Source organism: Zalophus californianus, chromosome 1 (genome assembly GCF_009762305.2).
Source record: "Zalophus californianus isolate mZalCal1 chromosome 1, mZalCal1.pri.v2, whole genome shotgun sequence".
In the NCBI taxonomy this organism is placed as follows: domain Eukaryota; kingdom Metazoa; phylum Chordata; class Mammalia; order Carnivora; family Otariidae; genus Zalophus; species Zalophus californianus.
Window position 1 is genome coordinate 492,433 of NC_045595.1, and position 22,683 is coordinate 515,115.

The 22,683-nt window shown below is 63.5% G+C and overlaps 1 protein-coding gene across 5 annotated transcripts in view; it reads left to right on the forward strand.

Moving 5' to 3' along the window:
* The window catches only part of ARID3A (AT-rich interaction domain 3A), a 33,354-nt gene extending 14,762 nt beyond the window's left edge, over window positions 1–18,592 (forward strand). For all 5 annotated transcript variants that reach the window (XM_027587140.2, XM_027587138.2, XM_027587139.2 and 2 more), the window contains exons 4-9: window positions 7,940–8,012; window positions 11,060–11,243; window positions 11,587–11,834; window positions 13,685–13,981; window positions 14,646–14,744; window positions 15,197–18,592. In XM_027587140.2, coding sequence (XP_027442941.2) covers window positions 7,940–8,012; window positions 11,060–11,243; window positions 11,587–11,834; window positions 13,685–13,981; window positions 14,646–14,744; window positions 15,197–15,372 — 1,077 coding nt within the window. In that variant the 3' untranslated portion in view covers window positions 15,373–18,592. The remainder of the gene's footprint in view (window positions 1–7,939; window positions 8,013–11,059; window positions 11,244–11,586; window positions 11,835–13,684; window positions 13,982–14,645; window positions 14,745–15,196) is intronic.
* Window positions 18,593–22,683: the final 4,091 nt, after the last annotated feature.

Here is a 22,683-nt window from a genome sequence, read left to right on the forward strand (position 1 = left end):
GGGGCAGGGAGCTTGCTTCCCAGCCAGGCGGGTCTTTCAGAGCACCTCCCGCCTAGGAGAGTCCCTGCCGGCACCTTCCGGGGCTGCTCAGGGCGCGAGTGCAGGCAGAGACAGATGGTCCCTTTCCGAGGAAACCCCACGAACGGGATTTAAGTTCTGGGGGGCCAGGCCCTGGCCACAGCCCTGGACCCCAGGGCACCGCAAGCCAGCAGCCAGGCGGGACGATTTTGTGCGGTGACCCTTGTATGAAATGCCCCAAGACCGCGAGCAGCAGTGGATTTGTAATGGCTTGGGGCTCAGGGAGAAGATTCTGGATATTTGGCTTGCCCAGAGAGTGCCAGGGGCTTTAGGGCAGGCTTGCTCCCCAACCCTGAGAGGCTCCACATGGCCTGGGGCACCCAAGTCCATCCAGAGGCACCGAGGGCTCAGTCCCGACTTCCAGTGGTAATGCTCTGCAGTCTGATCTCAGCACCTGTGTCCCCCTGTGATGTGGGCTCCCACGTGGACAGTGGTGTGTGTGCTCAGGGCTGGGCCGTGGCTGAGGGGTTCCCATGGGGACGGGAGGCCATCCAGATCTGCGTGTCGTCGGCTGCATGGGCCGCCTGCTTCCTGCTTTCTCCCTCTTCCCAGCATTGTCCCTTTGCCACTTTCCAACCTGGGTGCACTCTCGACGCGGGACCTGTGGGCATCCCCCTCTGGGCCTCAGTTTCCCCAGCTGTGACATGGGGCTGGTGGATGACCAGCCTTGTCCGGCCACCGAGGTGATTCCTCCCCTGCCCCCCCCCCCCCCCAGCTATGTCCTGCACCTCCTTCCTGGATGCTGCAGGCACCCTCGCCCACCTCCTGGGGGACAATATGGAGGCCCCGGTTACACGAAGGCCGGTTGGGAGAGAGGGGCAGCAGCTGGTCGTCAGGCGCTGGCCCGGCCTTTCGCCATCATCCAGAAAGCAGTGCCTTTAAGCTTCAGCTCTGTGTTAGGTGTCGTGACTCGTTTCTGGAGCTTTTTATTAATATCTCTCATGGGCGGGGTGCTGTGTCTTTTCGGAGAGGGACACATGGCCGGCTGGGGTTGCGTGGCCGAGCGGACAGATGTCTCTGCCCTGCCCAGAATCACTTCCCCAATTTCCTGCGAGCCCAGCGGGCCCACCACATCTGTGTGGAGGAGTATGAGCCCGCGCTGACGGGAAATGAAAGGCGGCCTGCCCGCCCGGGCGGGTGCCCCAGGGGTCAGGTGCGCCAGGAGGGCAGCTCGTGGGAAGGGCGTGAGGTCGCATAGACATTGCTTAAGCCCCTACTGTATGCGGCAGCCAGGGACCTCGCCGCCGTGCTCTCACTGGATTTCTGCTGTACCCGCTGCTGGCCCGGGGCTCTGTGGGGCACGCTGCATCCCCAGCACCCAGCGCTGGCCTTGATGTGCAGAAGGGATTCGCAATGGCTGCAGAATGGATTGTCCTGGCCGACCCACACCGCGTGGGCCGACGCAGCTCCCACTCAGCTTCCACCTTCCGAGCTGCGTCCTGGGAGTTTCTGGGACAGAATTTTTCCTCCGGAGCAGAACTCCCCGGGTGCCCAGCTGGGCCCTCCGAGGGCCTGAGTCCTTGCAGCACCGAGGCCTGGTCACTGGCCTCCACTTCCTGATCACGTCATCCCTGCCCCCCGTGTTGGGTAAACTGAGGCTCAGAGCGCAGACAGGGAGGGTTCCACACCAACCCACCTCCTCCTGAGGCCCCCACTGAGCGCTGAGGTCACTGTGGAGAGAGGGTGAGCCCAGGGCTTTGCCATTTTGGGGCTGTGTGACCTTGGGCGAGGCCCACACGCTCTGGGCCTCCCGCCTCGTGCAGCTAGGAGAAGGCATAGATAAGGCACTTAGCAGGTCGTTGGCGCTCCACAAAATGCCCGCCTCAGTTTCCCCAAGTGCACAGTGGGCTGGAGGGGGTGCCGCCCTGCCTGCCTGGCCTCCGGCAGCTGTGGGTGTTTCTGTGAATGGGGGAGGCTGGGGCGGCCCCCAGGGACTCTGTTCCCGGCCCACCTGGGGCCCCAGCAACGGCTGTGCATGCTGAGTCATCTCAGTCGGGAGGGGCTTATGGGGGGGATGGGGCGGGGGCCACGGGGGCAGGAGCTGCTGGGGGGGGACATCAGGGCTGAGCTGTGATGGAGGACGGGCCAAGGAGGCGAGAGCCTGAGTGAGCCTTCTCTCCTTGCTTCCTTCGTTAGTGGGCGCCTGTCATATACCAGGCACCATGCCCAGCCCCCACAGCCCCCAGCTCTGCCCTTGGGGGCTCTCCTCTGGGTGGGGGAAGACAGGAAAGAAACCGCCCCAGGATGTGCCCCGTGAGGGTGCAGGGGGCCTTACTGGACGTGCTGCCCAGGCCCAGGTGTCAGGCCGGACTGCGGGAAGGGAACGCAGAGGTGAGGCAGGCAGGCTCCAGCTGCAGAGCCCAGCAGGTGCACGGACCCTGGGGCAAGAGCTGGTGGGCGAGCGGCAGAGGGGCTGGTGCGGCGGGAGCCCAGCCAGCGGCAGGGAGAGAGGAGGTGAAGGGGCCACGGGGGCAGCCACTGAGGCCTGGAAGGCAGGGAGTCCGGGCTTGCCCGGAGAGCAGTAGGGATCCATGGTCAGCTTGCGAGCAGGGACACAGTGGCGTCTGGGTGTAGACAGGCGAGGTCCCTGGCAGGCTGCAAGGAGGAAGTGGCATCTGGCTTACTGTCCTGGCCGCTCTCGGGTGTTTTCAGGGGGGTGGTGGATGGGGATGAAAACAGCCACGCCGCCTTCTCCCTGTTTCACTCTTTCAGAAGTTACAACGAATCAGTTCTTATCCAAAACCCCAAGGGTATGAAGATAAGTCAGATGATACCTCCTGTCCTAGCGGCAGGATTCATAAAAATAGCCAAAAGGTGGAGGCAACCTAGCATCCATGGGCAGGCGGACGGACAAACAGAACGTGTCCCCCACGCAGGGGAGCCTCCCACGGCCGCGGACAGGAGCCAGGCGCCCCCACGCGCGGCCCCGGGGCCGGACCCCGAGCCCACGACGCGCAGGGAGGGAGCCAGACACCGGAGGCCACGCGGGGTGTGCGTCCACGTGGGCGGCACGTCCGGAACAGGCTCATCCGCGGACGGGAAGGGGGCTCGCGGGGGCCGGGGGCTGGGGGGGGGGGGAGACTGCTGATGAAGACGGGGTTCAGAGTGATGGAATGTTCCGGAATCACACGCCAGAAAACGCAGATGCACTTGATGCCACTGAAACACTCACTTTGAGATGGTCAATTCTGTGTAACGTGACTTTCACTCCGATAAACATTTCTTCTCACGGTTCAGGGTAAAGTAGGCAAGTTTAAACACTTGGGGTCCCGGGCCCGCCCGGCCTGCTGGTGGACGCTGTCGCCCACCGGCCCCTCCTCTCATCCCCAGTCCCTTCGCAGACCTGCTCTGAGCACGTCTGGTCCTGGTCCTGGGCGTTTGGAACCTGCTTGTGGCTGTAGAGGACACGTTTCTGGTTTCCTGTGAGTCGCGTCGGGAAGCCTTCCCGTCCTTGGGCGTCTCTCTGCCTCCTCTTCCTCGGTGGCTTAGAGCTCACCAGCCCCTTCCTTGATTTTTCCTAATTCGGGTTCCTCTCTCCGCCTTGTAAGGACAGCAGCCTCCTCAGGTGGTGCCCTGCGGACTTTGGAGCCGCCTGGGTGGTAGGAGGGGGCCTGAGCAGACACCGTTAAAGGGGCAAAGGTCGGCCCAGGGGCCCTGCCGGCCGGCGGTTGCTTTATAGCCTGGGCCCCTCGGCCTTGGGCTGGATGCCGCCCCCGGGCCCCTGGGACAGGCTGGGAACCGGTGCACCGTTGCCCAGGTGGGGCCTCCCGGCACTGTGACCTCTCGGGGCCCAGCCATGCCTGGGAGGGGGCCCTGGTGGTGCCCTCCCCACATGAACACATCCCCAGGCCAGGCCCCTCTCCTTGCGGGTTAGGGGTGGCCGTGAGGGGCCTTCTCCCCCCATCTTCCATGTTGGCAGGCCGGGGAGAGGGTCCGGTGCCGTGGGTGAGCCACCTGGCTCCCAAGGGGTCTGCTGTCTTCTCTGCAGGGCGGCTGAAGGACCCCCCCCACCCCCCAGACACACACACAACTCGGCCGGCTCCGCAGCATGACCCCACTGACCAACGAGGAGTTTCTTAGCAGCCCAGACAAAAATGCTCGTTAGCCACAAACAAGAATTTCCTGTTTGCCCATTCGTGCACTTGGAGGGTGGGGGGTGGTTATCTGGCCACTACCTGAGCCTTCCTCGCCTTATCTGCCTCCAGCTCACGTGGCTGCATGGGGGGCTGTCCCTCAGAAACCCGCAGGAAGGCCTGGGGGCTGGAGCCGAGGGGGTGGTGGGGACCCGGGAGACCGTAGGGCAGGGGGCTCGCGCTCACACTGCTGGGAAAGCCTCTCTGGCTGCTGAGTGGGGTGACCAGGGGAGGCTTGGCCCTCCCCACTCTGTGCCTCAGTTTCCTTTTCTGTGAGGTGGGTGGTGCAGGTCTGAGTAAGACTGACACTCGGTCAGCCCAGCCTTGGTGATGAGTGGCCCGACACCCTCTGTCGCCCTCAGCCGCAGACAGGCTGAGGGACAGGCTGAGGGGCCTGCGGGGGCGCTGGGCGGGTCCCTGAGACACCAGCGGCTCCGGGTTGGAGGGGGAGGGCCTCCCGGGCCGCGGAGGGAGGGCGGGGCCCCGGGGCCTGGGAGGGAGGGGCCGCCCCACTTCTCAGGTGGAAAACTGGAGGCCTCCAGCCCAGGCTCGCCCATCCACATCCCCCATCCTCGGGGTTCTGCACCCATTTCACAGGTGAACAGACAGACTTGGCCGGGGCCGGGGGGATGCAGGGCGGACCCAGGGTCCCAGGGTAGGAAGTGTCGGGGTGGAGCCGGCCTCCAGCCCCTTCCTCTCCCCCACCCACGCCGCAGCGCAGGATGTCGCTCCCCCAAAGCATGAGCCTTGCGGGGCACATAATGGGTTTGGGAAAGGGTAAGCAGCCCCATCCCCGTGGTGCGCTGAGCAATCAAGGGCGTCTGTTAAGCAGCTGCCATGTGCCCGGTTGTAGACGTGGGGCCGTGGAGGGACCAGGGAGCAAGAGCGTCCGTAAGCGAGAAAATCGCACGCCACCAGTACATGTGTCCCCCGAGAGAGCAGAGCGCGTGCCGCGGGGATGGGGCGGCAGCTGTGAATCCAACGGGCGGGGGCGCGGCTGGGGACAGTGGTTGAGGAGAGACCAGGCCAGAGGGACCGCCAGGTCTCCCGGAGGTGGGCCTGCCTCTGCGCGCGGCAGCTTCCAGAAGCAGTAAGACGTCTGCAGGGAGGGTCTGCAGACCCTCGGGGGTGCTTGGTGTCATTACTTCAGGCAGGAATCCCGTGATCGGAGCGCCCCGCGTGCACAGCCCCCCGGGGAAATCAGGCTGCAGGCTCAGGTAGCGGGGCTGCCCGGGGAGGGGCTTCCGGAGGGTTTTCCCGTCTCCAGCCGGGGGTTGCGGCTGTGGCAGGCCACCCCTCTCTGCGCCTACGGGCCCACCGTGAGCCGGGCAAGGTTTCAGCCTGAGAACCCAGGCAGGACAGAGGCCCGGGCTCCGCACAGGGTGACCTGGAGCCCTGTGAGGACAGACAGCAGGCCCGCCGGCCCACAGTGGGGGGTCTGGACGCCATCCCCCGTGCCCCCATCGCTCCGGTCTGTCCAGGGCGGGGCGCATCCTGCAGGGGAGCGGAACTTGGGGCCGGAGCCCCATAAAGCGGGGGTGGCCTTTACTGCCCCTTTGTTGCCAGGCTGCAGACTTAAAGCTGCCTCCGTCCCCGGCAGCCGGGGGCCCGGCACATCCCCCTTTATGGCCCCAGACAATACCCTGGCCCCACGGGGGTCTGGCCGGGCCGTGCCACAGGTCTGTCCACCCACCATTTGGCCCTAGGGGTTGACGGCCCCCCACCAAGCCAGCTGCGCCTGCTGCCAGGTCTCCGTCCTGAGCCTCAGTTTCCCCCACCTGGAACACGGGTGTCACGGTGGCTCTGGGAGCTCAGGGTGAAGCTGTTGCGTTGATGGCGAGGGAAAGCTGAGGCACGGCAGGGTGCGGGGAGCACTGCGGTCTCTCTGAGGGCTGGGTCCAGGGAAGGTTCTGGCAGGGTGGACCCCCCCATCCCCGCGCGAGGATCTCGTGGGAGATGTTGCTCCTGTCAGGAGGGGCCTGTGGTCGCTGGGCCCCACGGGAGTCACCATGACAAGGACCACGGACTGTGGGGGGGGCGGCGGCACTGAAAGCAGCAGGAATCTGTCCTCCCGCATTCTGGAGCCAGAGGTCCGAGATCCGGGGGGGTCGGGGGGTCCTTCCTGTCTCTTCCAGCATCTGGCCACATCACTCCACCTCTGCCTGGTCCCTGCGTGGCCTTCCGTGGCCGCGTCTCTCCTTCCATGAGGACACTTGTGGTCGGATGAGGGCCACCCTACCCCAAGTACGACCTCATCTTAGCAGATGACGTCTGCAAAGACCCTAGTAGACAAGGCCGCGTCCAAGGCTTGTGCAGAGGCGAATTTTAGGGCACCTGCCGTCTGGGATCCCACTGAAGCTAAGCAGGTCGGGGCTCGTCGAACGACTGTTCATTTAGCAGCTGCTGTGTGGTGACCCCGTCTAGACTCTGGTGACAAACCAGACGAAGCCCCCGCGGACGGGCTGACGGGAGACCGACCCGCGTGTAGTCCCGTGTGGCGGGGGGTGTGTGGGCAGGGGACGGGTGCACGCCCACGGGGAGGTGTACCTGCAGGCCACACGCCCTCAGGCAGGGGGAAGTGCGGGGCCTCCCTGACCACCATAAATCAGCCCAGGAATGCGGCTTGCCGGCCTGGCTGGGGCAGGGCAGAGACAAAGACCCAGCCTGGACCACCCTGGCCTGTGCCGGAGGCCCCACTATGTCTCCGTTCCAGGGTGGGGAAACCCAAGCCCAGAGAGTGCAGGATGGCTGAGGGGCAGCCAGCCCCAGAGACCCTGCGTCCCCAGGCCCCGGGGTTAGGCACAGGAGCTGGGCATTGGTGTGTTCTTGGGCCCTCATGATGGACTGTCCCGGCCGGCTGATTGGTGGTTTCAAGGCCCCCCTGCAGTCCTGACCCCTCTGGGTCTGTTCCCCAGGGCTTAATTTGAAGGTTGCTGTTTGCTCCTGGCCCCGCCCCCCAAACTCCACTCCGCACTTAGCTCTGCCGCCTTCCCCCTGCCTGCCCGTTCCTGGGAGCTGAGGATCAGAATGTCCGGGGGCCCCCCAACCGCCAGTGCAGGGACGGGTGAACCCCAGCAGCCAGTGCCCAGGACAGAGTGGGCCGGGAGGCCCTGACGTCCCCAGGCTCTGGATTCATGCCTGCCTCTGGGCCTCAGTTTCCTCATCTCCAAAATAGGGAGCCACCTCTCGGGAGCCAAGGCAAATGTGTGACTCGCGACAGCACCAGGATGCGTCCCCTGTATGGCGATTATCTACCTGGGCGCCGTTTGTCTCGGCCAGACTGTTTCCCCAAGCGACGTGTCCAAGACCCGAGAATGAGCCCTCGCTCGAGTCAGGGGCCCTGCAGCTGTGGTTACTTAGGGAGTCCTCGGACGAGGTGGCCTGGTCCAGCAGGCAGTGTCCTACTGCTGCACGGAGGGAGTGTGCGAAGCAGAGGCAGATGCTGGAGGGGCGCCTGGGGCCCCAGAGCGGGGGGAGCAGCAGGGATCATGGCCTGGAGCCGCCGGGGCGGGGGGGGGGGGGGGGGCTCAACCCTGACGCACCTGGACCTGGGCTCTGCCCTAAACCTCTGTTCTGAGCTGCCTGGTGTGTGGCTCAGTGGCGGCTGCTGCTGGAGATGCGCGGGGATCGCGTCCTCCTCTGAAAGCGGGGGTGGGCTCCTTAGGCTCCGTGGGGACGCAGCGCCTGTGCCCAGCTCTCACGCTAACTGACCCGTCCTGACCCCACAGCTCTACGAACTGGACGGGGACCCCAAGAGGAAGGAGTTCCTGGATGACTTGTTCAGCTTCATGCAGAAGCGAGGTAAGGCTGCTCACCGAGAGTCCCAGGGAGTGGGGGGTCCCGGGAAGCGGGCCGGCGGGGGGGGTGGGGCTGCTTGGCAGTCAGGTCTGATGGGGTAGGTACAGCCGGGAGCATCTAAGGGGTGGGTCCTTGGGTAGGAGGTCTCACGTCCCCAGCCCAGAATTGCCGGCCCAGACCCGTGGTGTGATGGGGTTCCCGCCCCTAAGGCCCCCCGCCACCCCCCGGGTCCCCTGCAGCAGAGCTGGCCTGCAGGGAGCAGGGTGGGATTTCCGGGAGGGCAGCGGCCACTGGAACAGTAGAAGTTCCTCGAGTGGGCTTCCCGGCCCCGTGGCCCCTGGTGTGAGGTCCAGTCCCAGCCCCTCCCCTGCGCCTACTGGGGCCTCAGTGCCCCTCTCTGTAAGATGGGCCATAAGCAGCTCGCACCGTGTGGCGGCTCCCCAAACGTGCCGAGCGCTGGGCTGCATTTATCAAGCACCAACGGTGTGCCAGGCCCACCCTCGGCCCACTGGGTCTGGGGTGAGATGGACGCCATAAACGGCCCAGCCTGGGCCCAGGGAGCAGGGACTGGTCTGGGTGGGTGTCCTGGTGGGGAAACCGAGACCCAGACACTGGAGGGCATCCGCGGTGTTCAGGGTAAGCCAAGCCCAGAGAGGACCTGGGGCAGCAGGAAGGGCCCCACAGCCCTACCCGTAGCTTCAGCCTCAGCTCAGGGCTGCCACGGGGCAGAGAGATCCGGCTGGACGGACGGACAGGGGGGTTCTAGAGGCACCCACTGCAGGTGGGGCTGGTCCCTCTGACCAGAGACAGCCCCCCACCCCCGTGGGAGTTATTATAACCCTTGCTGTTCAGGGAAGGAAACTGAGGCCCAGGGAGGGGATGTGTCCTCTGAGCCCTGGAGGCAGGAAGGGGCGGGGCCCGGCCAGGGTGGTGCAGGGTCCACTTGGGCCCACTGCAGGGGCTGGCTGGCCCTCGGCTGCTTTGTCCAGGGCCCTCTGCATGCCCCTCCCTCCCCAGCAGCCTCTGTAAACACAGGCCCCACAGCCCGGAAGGGAAGGAGATGAAAGGGGAGGGGCCGCGGCCTTCCCATTAACCCCTCCGGTGCCGTGCCCAGGCCGAGGAATCCAGACCCGTCCTGGGGTGGGGGCCCCCTCCTTATCGCTGGGAGCAGTCCCAGCCAGGGCTGGCTGCCCACTGTGTGTGGGCAGAGAGATCCTCCCCCACTCTCTTTATCGACCCATCCACACCTGCCAGAGCCCCCCACCCCCCCACCCTGCTGGGGGGCACAGAGCCCCCCATCCTGCCCGAGACTGGGCCTGGGTCCTGGAGGTTCAGAAAGTAGGGTGAGGTGGGGGGGGCCCAGGCACAGCAGTGCAGCCTGTGGGCACTCAGGGCTCTGAGGGTCTGACTCCAGCCCTGCCTCTCTCGCCAAGCCGGGCTCCCCCGGAGGGCAGGGGCCAACAAACTCCTGTGCATCCCTCAGAACCCAGCCCAAGCCCCCCTCCTCCTTGCTGTCTTCTTGGATGCTCGCCGCCTGTAACGGGCAGCCTCTGGGGCTGAGGGTCTGTGGGAGGCCCCCCACCCCCACCCCCAGACACCGCGTCCGGCATCCCACAAGCCCTTCTTCACTCCAGGCGGAAAGTTCTTCTTTTCCCCACGTCACAAAGTAAAGGCCTCTCAGAATTCTCTGGGGGCTGGGAACACGGGAGGGGTCCTGCCTGCACCCCGCCCTCCTGCTGTTTCCTTGAAGACCTCCCCACCCTTCCTTATCTCCCCCACGGCCCCCACGGCCCCTGTCCCCTCCACCGGTGCCTCTCTGCTCTCCGCCCTGCTCCTTCTGTAAACATCCGATCAGGCCTGGCTGCAGAGCAGAGCGCGGGCGCGGGGTCCCCAGAGGATCTTTTGTGTGATTCTTTCTGTTCTTTCCCAGTGCAGAACCTATGCCGGTGTCCCGGGTGGGCCGGGGGCTGGGGGAGCCCCTGACACGGGGGGTTGCTTTTCCCTCTCTGCCTCTTGGGCTGGAAAATGGAATAGGGGAGGGGTGGGGGGTCTGAGCCGCAGCTCCCTCTGCCCTCTCCGGGTGCTCCTCTGTTGGTGGGGGTTTGGAAACCTGGAGGAAAAGGCAGACGTGGCCACGGGTGGCAGGCAGGAGGTGGTTCTAGAAGCTCCGGCTCGGGGGGGGGGGGGGGGGGGGGGGAGAGGGAGGACCAGGAGTCAGGGCCCCGGGGGCGCGGGCCAGCTGGGCCGTGCCTCCGTTTGCCCATCTCTAGGGGGGCAGTGGCTGTGGCACGGGCCATGAGCACCCACCATGTGCCAGGCTGATCAGAGCCGGGGACTCTGGGTGACAGGACAGCAGCAGGGGGCCACAGACTGCCCCAGGGTTGCACCGGCAGGGGGATGTTTGACAGGGGGCTTTTGCACCCCCAGCCAGGAAGTCGCCCCACAGGCCGAGCTGAGGGCCCCGGCACGAGGGGGACAGGGACAGCGGCAGCGGCTTGAGGCTCCCCTGCCTGGGCCGGCCCACCGCCCCCCTCTCTAAGCTGCGGTGGCTGAAGGGAGCTCTGCCTCCTCCCGACCGCAAAGCCCCCGGGAAGTGGAAGCGGAAGCGGGAAGCGGGAGGGTGCGGGCCTCTGGGAGCCGTGCAGTTGTTTGGGCAGCGTGGTGGTGACGCAGGGGGTAGAGCTAACAGGCGAGATCAGCCACGAGCCCAGATCACTGATGGAGAAGCAGGCCTCCTTGTGTTCTCTCAAGGGGCGCCCCCCCCCGCAGTCCTACCCCCCAGGAGACACAGGGCCGCATCAGGAACGTCTGCTGTAGTCACGATGGGGGTGGGGGGCCACCGAGGAGGTGGGGCCAGGGACGCGGCTCCGCGTCCCCAGCGCCCGGGACGCCCCCCAGAGAACAACCTGCCCCGGTGTCCCCGTGTCAGGAGAGACCCCTGTCTGGACGGGCACGTCAGCCACAGCCACAGACTGTCTGCTGCGCGTGGGGCTCTGGTCCCCCATGGCAACACGCCCAGCTCACCTGCGCTCCCTGCCCCTCCCCTGCAGGGACGCCCGTGAACCGCATCCCCATCATGGCCAAGCAGGTGCTCGACCTGTTCATGCTGTACGTGCTGGTGACCGAAAAGGGCGGCCTGGTGGAGGTCATCAACAAGAAGCTATGGCGGGAGATCACCAAGGGCCTCAACCTGCCCACGTCCATCACCAGCGCTGCCTTCACCCTGCGGACCCAGTGAGTGCCCGCCATGGCCCGGGGCAGGGGAGGCGTTCGGGGCGGCCATGGAGGAGCCCGGGGTGCGGTGGCCGCGGACCACAGGGGTGGTCCTCACACCCGCAACATCAGGTGGGGTGTGAGGACTGCTTCGGCTCTGGGGTTACCTGCTTGAGTATGAGGGGTCAGCAAGGGGAGCCCTGGGGGCGGGGGCGTGTCCTGGGGCCGGCGCCCAGCCGGGGGGCAGCCGGAGTGCAGGCCGCAGGTGTGAGGCCGCAGAATGAAGCTGGGCGGTGGCGTGTGTGTGGCGGGGGGAAGCGCGAGGTGTCCCGGTGCCACCCTAACCCCGTGCCCCTGCGCACAGATACATGAAATACCTGTATCCCTATGAGTGTGAGAAGCGCGGCCTCAGCAGCCCCAACGAGCTCCAGGCCGCCATTGACAGCAACCGGCGGGAGGGCCGGCGCCAGAGCTTCGGGGGCTCTCTCTTCGCCTACTCGCCGGGCGGTGCCCACGGCATGCTGTCCTCACCCAAGCTGCCCGTGCCCTCCCTGGGCCTTGCCACCAGCACCAACGGCAGCTCCATCACCCCCGCTCCCAAGATCAAGAAAGGTGAGAGCCGCACGCGCCTGGGGCCTGACCTCAGCTCCGCGCGGGCCGGGCTCTCTGACCCCGGTGGGGACACGGGGACGCCTTTCCCCCTCCGGGTAACAGGACGCTGAACCCCAGTGTTGGCACAGCAGAGGGGCCTCCGTCCGCCGGTGCTGTGTCCGCGGCAGACGTCACTAGCTGATGGCCGTTTCCCAGCCCCGTAGGGGGCAGCCGTCGCTAATGGGTGGTCCCGCGCCAACACAGGCATTAGAGAGCGAGCATGGTCTTCCCAGCCCGTGCCCATGGCAGACATGACTAGTCGACCGCTGTCCTCCCGGCCCGCACAGTGCCCGTGTTGCTGACTGAGCCCCGTAGTCTTTCCTGATCCGCGGCTAAGGAATTCCCGTATCATTGGCCCAGGGCTCGGCCTGTGGGGGACAGTGTTCATTGCCCCGTAGGTTCTTCCAGTCCCTCGCCCCTGGCAGACATCATTAGCCGATTGCTCTGTTCTTTCCCCTGTGAGGGTTCGAACGTTCTCCGCACGCCGCCTGGCAGGAGCCACCACCCTGTGGCCTCTCAGGCCGACCTTTCACCCATCGGTGGCTTGGTGCCTCCTGCTGCGGACCGTGGGGAAAGTTACCCTGTGTCTGTAGGTTCGTAGAAGGGGGGGGCCTGCCATGCATCCGTGCCCAGCGGTCAGTGGGCCAAGATTTCAGGGGTCCGCCAGGGAGCCCCCTGCCCGTGGCCGGGGTCACCAGTCGGTGACAGCCTTCCGTCCCGCGGAGCCACTGAAGCCTTCCTAACACAGAAGCGCCAACAGCACACGTGGGCACGCGGCCTCAGGCTGAGTCGCCTGAGTGTCCGTTTCTCCTCCGCCACACGGGCTGTGACCCCCTATCCTCTGGGGTGGCCTGAGGATCCAGGGTGATCCCCACAGTGTAGACTGGTCGGATCCGAAGCAAATGGGGTCTTCCTAACCCACCGGCTCATTCAGTCCTCTGAGGACCTCAGTTTACCCACCCCACCCCTGGGGAGCTCCGGCGGTGCCCACGAGTGGTTGTCAGCCATCCACGGTGCGTGAGGCCCCGCGCTGGAGCTGGGGAGAGGGTGGTGGGTGGGAATGAGCGTTTCCTGACGGGAGGGAGCCAGGAGGCGCCACGTAGCCGTGGGGGGGCCCGCGCTGATGGGTCCAGGGGGCATCCGAGTGCGACCAGAGGAGGGGGTCAGAGCGGGGAGCACCGCAAAGCCTCCAGCCAAGGGCCCGGCACAGGCAGGGGAGGCCACGCCAGGCAGCAAGGGAAGGACACGGGGGGAGCAGTTGGGGGAAGAAGAGACAGCAGGTCACAGTGGGACACATTCCTACCACAGAGGAGGGGAGTGGGTGGGAGCTGGTCCTGGAGCTGAGCTGCCCGGGTTCGAGTCCCAGCTCTGCTCCTGCGGCTCTGTGGCCTCGGCAAAGCCGTTCCCGCCAGGAGCTTGGGCTCCCTCAGCCGTGAAGTGGGGGTGGGAGCGTGGGGCCGGTCTGGGGTCGTTGAGACGGCCCCTCGAGCCGGGCCGTGTTGCGTGCGTGAGGACGCGTGGGGAGGCCTCGCTGCTCTCGCCAGTATCGGCCGTGACACACGCCGTCTCAGTCTCTCGGGAGAACGCCCACGGTGAGCACAGCTGTGCCAATGACGGCGTTACGGCCACGGTGGTTTCCAGCACCGGGCTGACCTCAGAAAGGGTCCTCCAGCACCCCTGTCTGTCCCGGAGCCTGTCCGCTTTCCCGGAGAGGGCGTGCACGCCCCGCGCCTTCCTGCCCCGTGCAGGAAGGCAGGACCAGGCTCCTCCCGTGTCCATCTGGCCACCAACTCCTCTTCTCTCCCGTCTAGAGGAGGACTCAGCCATCCCTATCACGGTCCCCGGCCGCCTGCCAGTCTCCCTGGCGGGCCACCCCGTGGTGGCAGCCCAGGCGGCGGCCGTGCAGGCGGCAGCAGCCCAGGCAGCCGTGGCCGCACAGGCAGCTGCCCTGGAGCAGCTGCGGGAGAAGCTGGAGTCCGGGGAGCCTCCTGAGAAGAAGATGGCCCTGGTGGCTGACGAGCAGCACCGGCTCATGCAGCGAGCACTGCAACAGAATTTCTTGGCCATGACAGCCCAGCTGCCGATGAGCATTCGTATCAACAGCCAAGGTACCAGCCCAGCGCACCCAGACCCTCCCTGCTTCCTGCCCGTGTAACAAAATCAGGGCCTCGTAGTCAACATATGTAAAGAGTGCCCACAAATCAATAAGAAAAACAAAGATAAAACGAATTGAATAAACAGGCAGCAGTGACTGGTAGAAAATGCACATGGAAAGCCGAGTTGGGGGTCCACACGCTAACAAGGAGCTACCGTTTTTCAGCCATCAGAGTTTGATGATATCAGATGTTGGTTGGGTTAGGGGACAATGTGCCCACTGAGTCCTGCTGGTGGGAGTGTAAACAGGTGACAGTTTGGCACTCTCTTTTAAAATAGACAGCATTCTTGCCCTGTGAGCCAGTGATTCCGCTTGGTGTCTCCAGCAAAGCTACAGTGCGGACGCTTCATCAGTACGGGGTGGAGCTAGTCGAGTCCAGACCACTCTGTGGCTGTTCAAAACAACGGGATGATTTGGGGTATGCTGACGTAGCTTACGACTTACCATCACGAGAAGAGCAAATTTTAGACAAATGCGTTCTTCTCCAACAAGTATTTATTGAGCGCCTACCGTGTGTGCCGGTGACAGACACAGTCCAGAGCTTGGTGGGTGGACAGGAGCAGGTCCTCGCCCACAGGTGCTTGTGACTGCAGCCGGCGGTGTTTCTTCTCCCACAGCCTGCGAGAGCCGCCAGGACTCTGCCGCGAACTTGAGCAGTCCCAACGGCAGCAACAGCATTAGCATGTCCGTGGAGATTAACGGGATCATGTACACAGGTAGGACCTGCCGGGCCCCATGCCGTCCTTGAGCACTCGTCTCCCTGTTCGTAACTCAGGAGCCCCAGGTGCCCTCTGCCCGGCAGGGCTCTGCCCTCAGGAGACCAGAGTGAGGTAGTCCACGTGGCGCACTTAGCACGGCGCTCAGCACATGGCAAGGGCCCCAAAGCACGTAACTTTGTTCTGTTTCTCCTACGGCCAGTGGTGTTCCTTCTAAAACACCGTGTGGCCAGCCAGTAGCTGGCATAGGCCACCAGGAGGCGCTGTGGACACCGAGCAGCTTGGCTGCTCAGTGAAGGCGACTCCAAGGGACGGAGAAGGGACCTGTGGCCGCCGTGGGCCAGCAGCTCCCTGGGTGACTTTGCAGGGGGTCTGTACCCAGGGCGTCCCGTGGGCCTGCCATGTAATCTTTTCAACTCCGTGATGTGTTTCTCCTCCTGTCCTCACATTAGGAGTGCTGTTTGCTCAGCCACCGGCGCCCGCACCACCCTCCGCGCCCAGCAAAGGCGGTGGTCCTGGCAGCCGGGGAGGGAACAGCCGGACCAGCAGCAGCGCGGGCAGCCAGGCCGGGCCGGCGGGGCTGTCCACGCCTCCCACATCTTCTACCTCAAATAACTCATTGCCTTAACCGCACCACTCCCCACCCGCCACCCCCACCCCAGGAGCCCGCCTGGGCGGGGGGGCGGGGTCGAGGTGGGCCACGCAGGGGCCGGGACGGCGGAAGATACGGGTGGGGAGGGGAGGTATCCACGAAGGAGCCACAGCTAACGCCAAAAAGAAAAGAAAAAAATATATACATATATATATATAAAGAAAATTTAATAAAACAGGGGAAAACCAAGGAACACTTGAATTACTCAGGTTCGGACATTCAGAGACGTGAATTGCGAGAGCAGCGAAGGAAATCGGAAGAGAGAGGGGCACGTGTTTCCGAGGGCTGCAGCCCTGCTGGACCAACTGACTGGGGTCTGGGGTCTGTGTGGCCCGGTTGCCGTGGAAGGCCGATCCTGTTTACCTCATACATCTCTGCACTGTGTGTTTTCATTTTTTGTCTGTTTTTTTCTCCCTTTTTTCCCCCCATTCATCACACACCACCACACCCAGCTCCTTGTGTTGAATGAAACCCCTGAGCCAGGATCAGCTGAATTTTTTTTTTCTTGTTGCTTTTGGGAACTTTTTTTTTTTTTTTTTTTTTTTTTTTAAGAAACAGTGATACTCAAGATCTATAAGGCTTTTAAGAGGTTTCGGGGCTTTGTTTTGTAAATAATCTATTTTATTCTTGGGGGAGGAATCAAACCTTAGGAAAAGGATATATATATCTATATATTTGTGTTCATTCAGGGAAACTGGACTTGAAAAAGCAAAAAAAAAAAACCCACAAAAAAAAAAACAAAAAAAAAAATAGAAAAAGAAAAGAAGTAATACCCTTCCTATTTTCCCACGACTGGTTTGGGTTCCTGTGTGTGTTCCCTGTGCTGCAGTGGGTCTAGCTGGCAGGCGCAGGACGCGCCCCGGGCCAGAGCCAGGACCGGTGATGAACTCAGGTGCTATGGGTGGGGGCAGACCGGGGCACCGGGGCTCCTTTTTCCCTCCCGCCAGAGACTGGAAGTCTTAACTAGGGAGGAGGTCGGGCTGGATGAAGGGCCCTGGGCGTGGGAGGGGGCTCCACCTATCGGCGGCCCCCAGGCTCCTGTCTCAGGGATGAATGTGGCCTGGGGGTGCTTCGGGGGGGGGGGGGGGCTGCTCTGGGAGATTATCAGTACCGGGGGATGGGGTGAGCCGGCCTTAGCTCAGGGCGAGGATTTTGGGGCCACGGCATCCTGAACAGCCCCCGCTTCCATTCTCTTCTCCTTAACTTTGTCCCTTCCTTCTCTCTCGGCCCCGTTTGCTTGGGGTCACAGCTGCCCGCGGTAACTAAAGTAGCTGGAGGCTGCACCCGTCTCTGCACGACCCTTCCTCCCGGTTAGAAGGTGGGTGTTGGGGTGCTGGACACGGCTGGCGGGAGGTTATTCCAGGGGCTGGCGGTGGTCCTGGTGAGGCAGCACCGTCTGCCCTAAGGCCCAGGCGGGTGGGGGGCTTTCTTGGCGCCCGCTGGGTCCCCGTGGACCCGGTCGTGTTGGGTAGTGCTCCTCACGCTGCCCAGTGGGATTTTTGTGGGGAGGGGGGCACTGACTCAGCTGTTCCCGGGGTGAGCCTGCATTCTCTAATTGGGCTCAGGAGCCCGGCCTAACGAGGGGGAGGGCCGCACCAGCCTCCCCCCTTCCCTGATGGACCAGGCATCCTCCCCCTGGGAGACCCGAGGAGGGAGGGTCCTGGGCCCCCAAGGCTGGGTTTTCCTTTGTGTGGGGCTGTGCTGTGTCTTTGGACTATCTCAGGGTCCTTGACACCCCCACCCCCGAGCCTTCCAGGAGCGGGGTCTCCTCTCTGCTTTTCCTTCTGGAAGGTTCTGCCCTTCCTTCTCTGGCAGCAGCAGCACAATCATGGTGGGAGGGGACCTCTTTGTCCCCAGGCACAATCCGGCTCCACACACAGAAGCCCCCCCCCCCCCCCCCCGGTCCTCTCACCCCAGCCTGACGTGTGGGCGCCCCGGCCGGAGGCCTTCAGGTTCCCCGGTCTTGCCCTTGTTGGGGGGGGTTGTTGTCTGCAGCATGTTTCTCTCTACCTCAGGCCTGACTCTTCATGCCAAACCCCGTGCCCTGGCTCTCCTCTCGCCCCACCCTCCCCATGGGGCCCCTCCACCTGGAAGGCCCGTACGCCCGCTTTGTCCGTGTGTGTGTGTGTGCGCACGGCTGTGTGTGCGGACCCGGTGTTGTGTCGCGGGTCGATGTGGCCTCCCGGATGTAACTCAGGGTGTGGCCTGCTGTTCAAGTGATGATTGTAGGGGACAGGTGGGGGCGGGGCATGGGGCCCAGTCCCCCCCCCCCCGCCCCCGGTCCGGGCTAGCCAGGGGGCGGCTGTGCTGGGGGGAGCCCACCTGCGCTGGGAACACGAGCGGGGTCCTCCCCCGCCTCTGCCTTCGGTGCCCCATCCGACCCCCGCCCCTCCTGTCCCTGGGGCTTAGGGAAGGGGAGGCTTTCTGGGGTGCACATCAGCACCCCTTATGCAAACCCCGGTGTGCATGGACGGGGGCAACTGTCTCTGCCCTGGCTTCTGTGCTGGTCCTTCCCAAGCGGGCTCTGCTGCAAGGCGAGGGCGGAGACCCCAAACTCAGGGTGGAGAGGGGCCTGCTGGGGCTCCCCTGTGAGGGGAGACCCTTCCGCGGCACCCCTGAGCTGGGGGCTGGGCATGCAGGGTGGGACGGCGGGCTACTTTCCGTAGTTCGGCATTTGTACACTCACTTTCCCATTTTTACCACTTTTTGCCCCCTTTGTCCTCCCTCCCCCTTTAATTTTGCTTTTGCATTTTTCTCTTGGCAACCATGAATTCAGCCTTTCATTCCTGACATGTGAAATCTCAGTTTCTCTGGTGTTCGTCAGACGGCGCGGGTACTGCGCCGGCACTCAGGTTAAAGTGAAAAAAACTTTTAAAAAAAAAAAAGGTTTAAACGACTCTACCTCTGGCCGGGCCTGGCCTTGTCGCCCTGGCCAGGGCGGCCTGTACCGATTTCAGTTTTTGCAGAACATTCAGGTATTAAAAGGGGGAAAAAACAAAAAAAAACAAAAAAAACAAAAGACCAAAAAAAAGAAAAAAAACAAAGAAGAAAAAAAAGGTGTGTGATTTTGAAATTTAAAAGAACACTGAAAGTTTACATTTTATAACATTATTATGCAGATTGTATTTAAACTTCAGAAATATTTAAGACAATTGTAACCCTGTAAAGCTGATGAGATATTAAAACAGACAAAACACTTCTGACTTTTAACAGAAAATGCCTCCTGTGGTGGTTTTTTTGGGTGTGTCTGGGTCCCAGGGGCGGTGGGCCCAGGGTCCGTAACCCCTCCGTCCTGCAGCAGGGACGGCGGCCCAGCGACAGGGCCTGGGTCTCCGAGTGGGTGTGTGTGTGGCCATCACACGTCCGGGGGGCCTTGGTGCGAAGTGTCTGTGTAGGGATTTGGGGAGAACAGAGGCGGCAGAGCCAGGGGTGCCCTAGCCTGTCCCCCAGCCCCTCGGCTAGGCCTCCTGCCTTCTGATGCCACTGTCAACTCTGAACCCAAGCCCCTGGGGTATGTGGTCTGCCCCCTGCCCCCTCCTCACTGGGCCTTCCTCTGGGTCTTGGCAAGAGCTCTTTCCCACTGCCTGGATCGTCCTTTCCCCGTGTGCCGGGCAAGCCCCTTGTCACCCTCTGTGACACGGAGTCACGTGTGTGCTTCGTCCGTCCCTGCGCCCCCTGGGCTCACCCCCTCAGCTCGGCACGCTCCCTGACCCGACGTGGCAGGAGAGGGGCACCTGAAGAAAGCCCCCACCCCACCGTCCCACCGGGCCTTCTGCAGCCTTCTGAGACAGGGACCCAGCCCGCGCCCCCCGGCAGCCTTCCCGCTGGGGTCTGGCTCACCTTTTCACGTTTTACGATTCAGTAGGTGTAGCCCCAAAGTGGCCCCCGCCCTTTTATCCAGGAGATAAAGGCAAAATAATTTTAAGAAGGAAAATGGCTCTCGGGCTGCAGTTTGCAACCCCTGGGCTCAGCGTATTTGGAAGGGAAATCCTGTGTTCTCTGCCTCCAAACCCAAACCACAGCAGCACTGCAGAATTTGGGCTGGAAGAGATTTTCTGGGGTGTCTAATCCATTTACCCTCGGACCAACCCCCCCCACAGAGTGTGTGATGGGCTCAAGGTCAGCTTGGCTGGACCGTGGGCAGGCCCAGCCTCCTGCCATCTGGCTCCCCTACCACCAGGTCCGGCCCGGGCCAGCCCCGGCCAGTCGCTCCCGCCTGGGTCAGCCCCCAAGGCTGCACTAGGAGTGAGGGAGAATCAGCTGCCCCTGCTGTCACAGCCAGGGGGTTCCCACGCGCCTCCCGTGGCCCATTTCATCCACGGCATTTCCACTCCTGTCAGAAACGAGTCAGCTGCGTCTTGGTCCCAGCGTCCATGGGCCTTGGGGGACCAGGAGAGGTCAGAGGGCCGGTGGCTCCACCCGCCTCTCAGGGCTCTCTCCTCCCGCCCCAGAAGATAAAGGAAAAATGATTTAAAAAAAGGAGAATGGCCCTTTCTTGCAAACTGGCTCAGCCAGTCCACATCTTCATTCCTCCGCTGAAGAGGCCCAGAGTGGGGGCAGGAGGCCCTGAGGTCACACAGCCCCAGGGGCACCAGGGAGGGTTCAGCAACCCCCCCCCCCCCACGGCCCTCCCTCCCGGCTTCCCAGAGCCCATCAGCTTCTGCCTCCTGGGCTTCGGAGCTTGTGCGGAGGCCCGAGGAGGCTCCGGGAGGCAACATTCAAAACCTGATTAGCAGAGCTGAGGGAGCCTGCAAGGAGCCAGGGTTTGGAGCCACGGCCCGAACACGGAGAGGGTTTTCACCTGAGTCACCCTCCTTCCGTCCTATCGTTGGTGCACATGACGGGGGCTGCCCCCGAGGAAGAAGGTGGCCCTGGGCTGGGACGCCAGAACGGTGGGGTCTGCTCTGGGTCTTCACTGTGTCCCCACTGCCCGCAAAAAGGTGCTCAATAACGGAAAAAGAATAAACGAAGAATTCAGGGCTTAGACTGGGGGGGGGGGAGGGAATGTGTCTGTGCCTCAGTTTCCCCCATCCTGCTTCTGCTGCTACAGCCACACCCTCCCAGCCTTGGATTTGGGACCAGGCACCCACCCCGCTAGCACCAAGGAGGTCTGGCGACTGGGTGGTCCTAGACGCCCCCCAAAGTGTGGCTGTTGTCCTGCTCTCTTCTGACACAACTGGTCTGTCCTCATTCCACGCTCGCTGGGCTGGGGGTGGGGTGACCTCTGACCTCCTGGGAGGAACGCCGGGGAAGGAGGCCTGTGAGAGGCCAGGACTGCCATCCAGCTGTGCTTCCCGGCGCGCGGCGCCTGCCCCTGCTGGAGTGCCCACCACCAGCACACTCTGGGCACCAAGCTTACAAACCCATGACCCACCTCTGCTGGGCCTGCCCCGTGTCCTGGCATCCGGGAACTTGGAAACCTCCAGGCCTCCCGGAAGCAGAGACAGACCCAGGACCCAAATTCCACGGCTGTGGGAAACCACAGTGTCCCTGTGGTGCATGTGGGGAAACTGAGGCCCAGAGCTTCTCCGTGATTTGCTCCACAGCTCAGAAGTGCAGATTCAAGTCCCGAGTTAGTCTTTAGAACAAAGGCCGCCTGGCCACCTGGGCCCACTCCTAGGAGCCACACGGCATGGTCATTCTCAAACAGCATTCCACAGAGTGCCACGGGTTCAGGATTCAAAGAAAGGTGTGATTTTGGGAAACCCATGTTTGGAAAGTGTAAGTTAGCATTCCCAGTGTTTTGTTTTTCTTATTTACACTTTAAAAACATTTGAGGATGTGGGGGCATCAGCTGGTTCTGGGGGTGGAAATCAGGAACTCTTGTTTCTACCTGCAACCTGTCTTTGAACCAGGAAGCCCCGCCTGAGTGTCCCCATCTGGCAGCTGCTGGGGGCTTGCACACTCAGCTCTCCGCAACTTACACGAGTCCCTAAGTCTCTTATGCCCCCTCACCCACCCCAGGATGAAATAAAATCCAGGCTCCCCACTGTCTGACAGGCCCTGCCATTGCCCAGCTCCATCCTCCAGGGTCGGCCTCAGGGCCTTTGCACATTCCTCTGCCCACCTTGCTCTCCAAGTCGTTAGTTCCCTGCTCAAGCGACACCTGCTCTGGGAAGCCCCTCCTCCCGACCCCCAAACGAGGCAGGCCCCCGTGACACCCCTTCCTCCCCATAACTGCTCCTGCCGCGGCCGCTCCGCTGGGCCAGCATCCGTGGCATAAGCCTCTTCCGGGTCCGGCCTCCCGGTCGGAGGCTCGCGCCTGCCACCCGGCGGCCGAGGCTGGGGCTGCGGATTCCCTGCGCCCCCGGCGACCGCCCGGGGACTCGTTCAGGCGGTTGTCCACCCGGCCTCTCCTGGACCGCGGCGCGGGGCCGGGGGACCCCCGAGCTCCGTCCTCCTCTGGGCCGGCTCGCCCGCTCCCGCGAGCCCCCAGCGGCTTGGGAGGGGGGCTTCGGGCGCGGTGGAAGGCCCCCCCGCACCCCGCAATGCCGCCCGCGGGTCCGCGGCTCAGGACAGTCACGCGATCTCCCCTTCCGAGTGGATTCTAACTTGTCCGCGTTTTTCAGAGACGCTGTTTTGAGACACGGCCTGGGGCCGGCGGCTGTGACCCGAGGACCCCGCGCGGCCTGCACCAAGTTCCCGAAATGAAAGAGGCGCCCGGGGGAGGCGGGCGGGGGGTCCGCGAGCATGCGGCTAGCTCTGTCCGGCACGTGTGCAAGGCATTACCGAGGCCTGTGCGTTGGCCCTTTATTATTTGCACATTAAAAAATAAAGGGATCGGAGGAGAGGAGGGGCGCCTGGGCGGCTCAGTCGTTAAGCGTCTGCCTTCCGCTCAGGTCATGGTCCCGGGGTCCTGGGATCGAGCCCCGCATCGGGCTCCCTGCTCCGCGGGAAGCCTGCTTCTCCCTCCCCCACTCCCCCTGCTTGTGTTCCCTCTCTCGCTGTGTCTCTCTCTGACAAATTAAAAAAAAAAAAAAAATCTTAAAAAAATAAATAAAAATAAAGGGATCCGAGAGGGTAGGTCACTCGGTGCAAAGCGCCCAGCGGAAACGGCCACGCCAGTCCTGCAGGCTGCAGGTCTCCACAACTACTTGGGGGCGCGGCCTCACCCCAAGATCCCCAGCCAGGCGTGAGCCCCCCGACTCGCCGCCGGGCGGCGGAGGAGGCCCAGGGCGCAGGGGAGCCCCCGCTCGCAGCACGTGGTAAGCGCCGGCTGCTCGCGCCGCGGCCCCGGGCGGCGCAACGTGGGCGGCGCTCTAGCCCCGCGGCGCAGCGGCCCGAGTC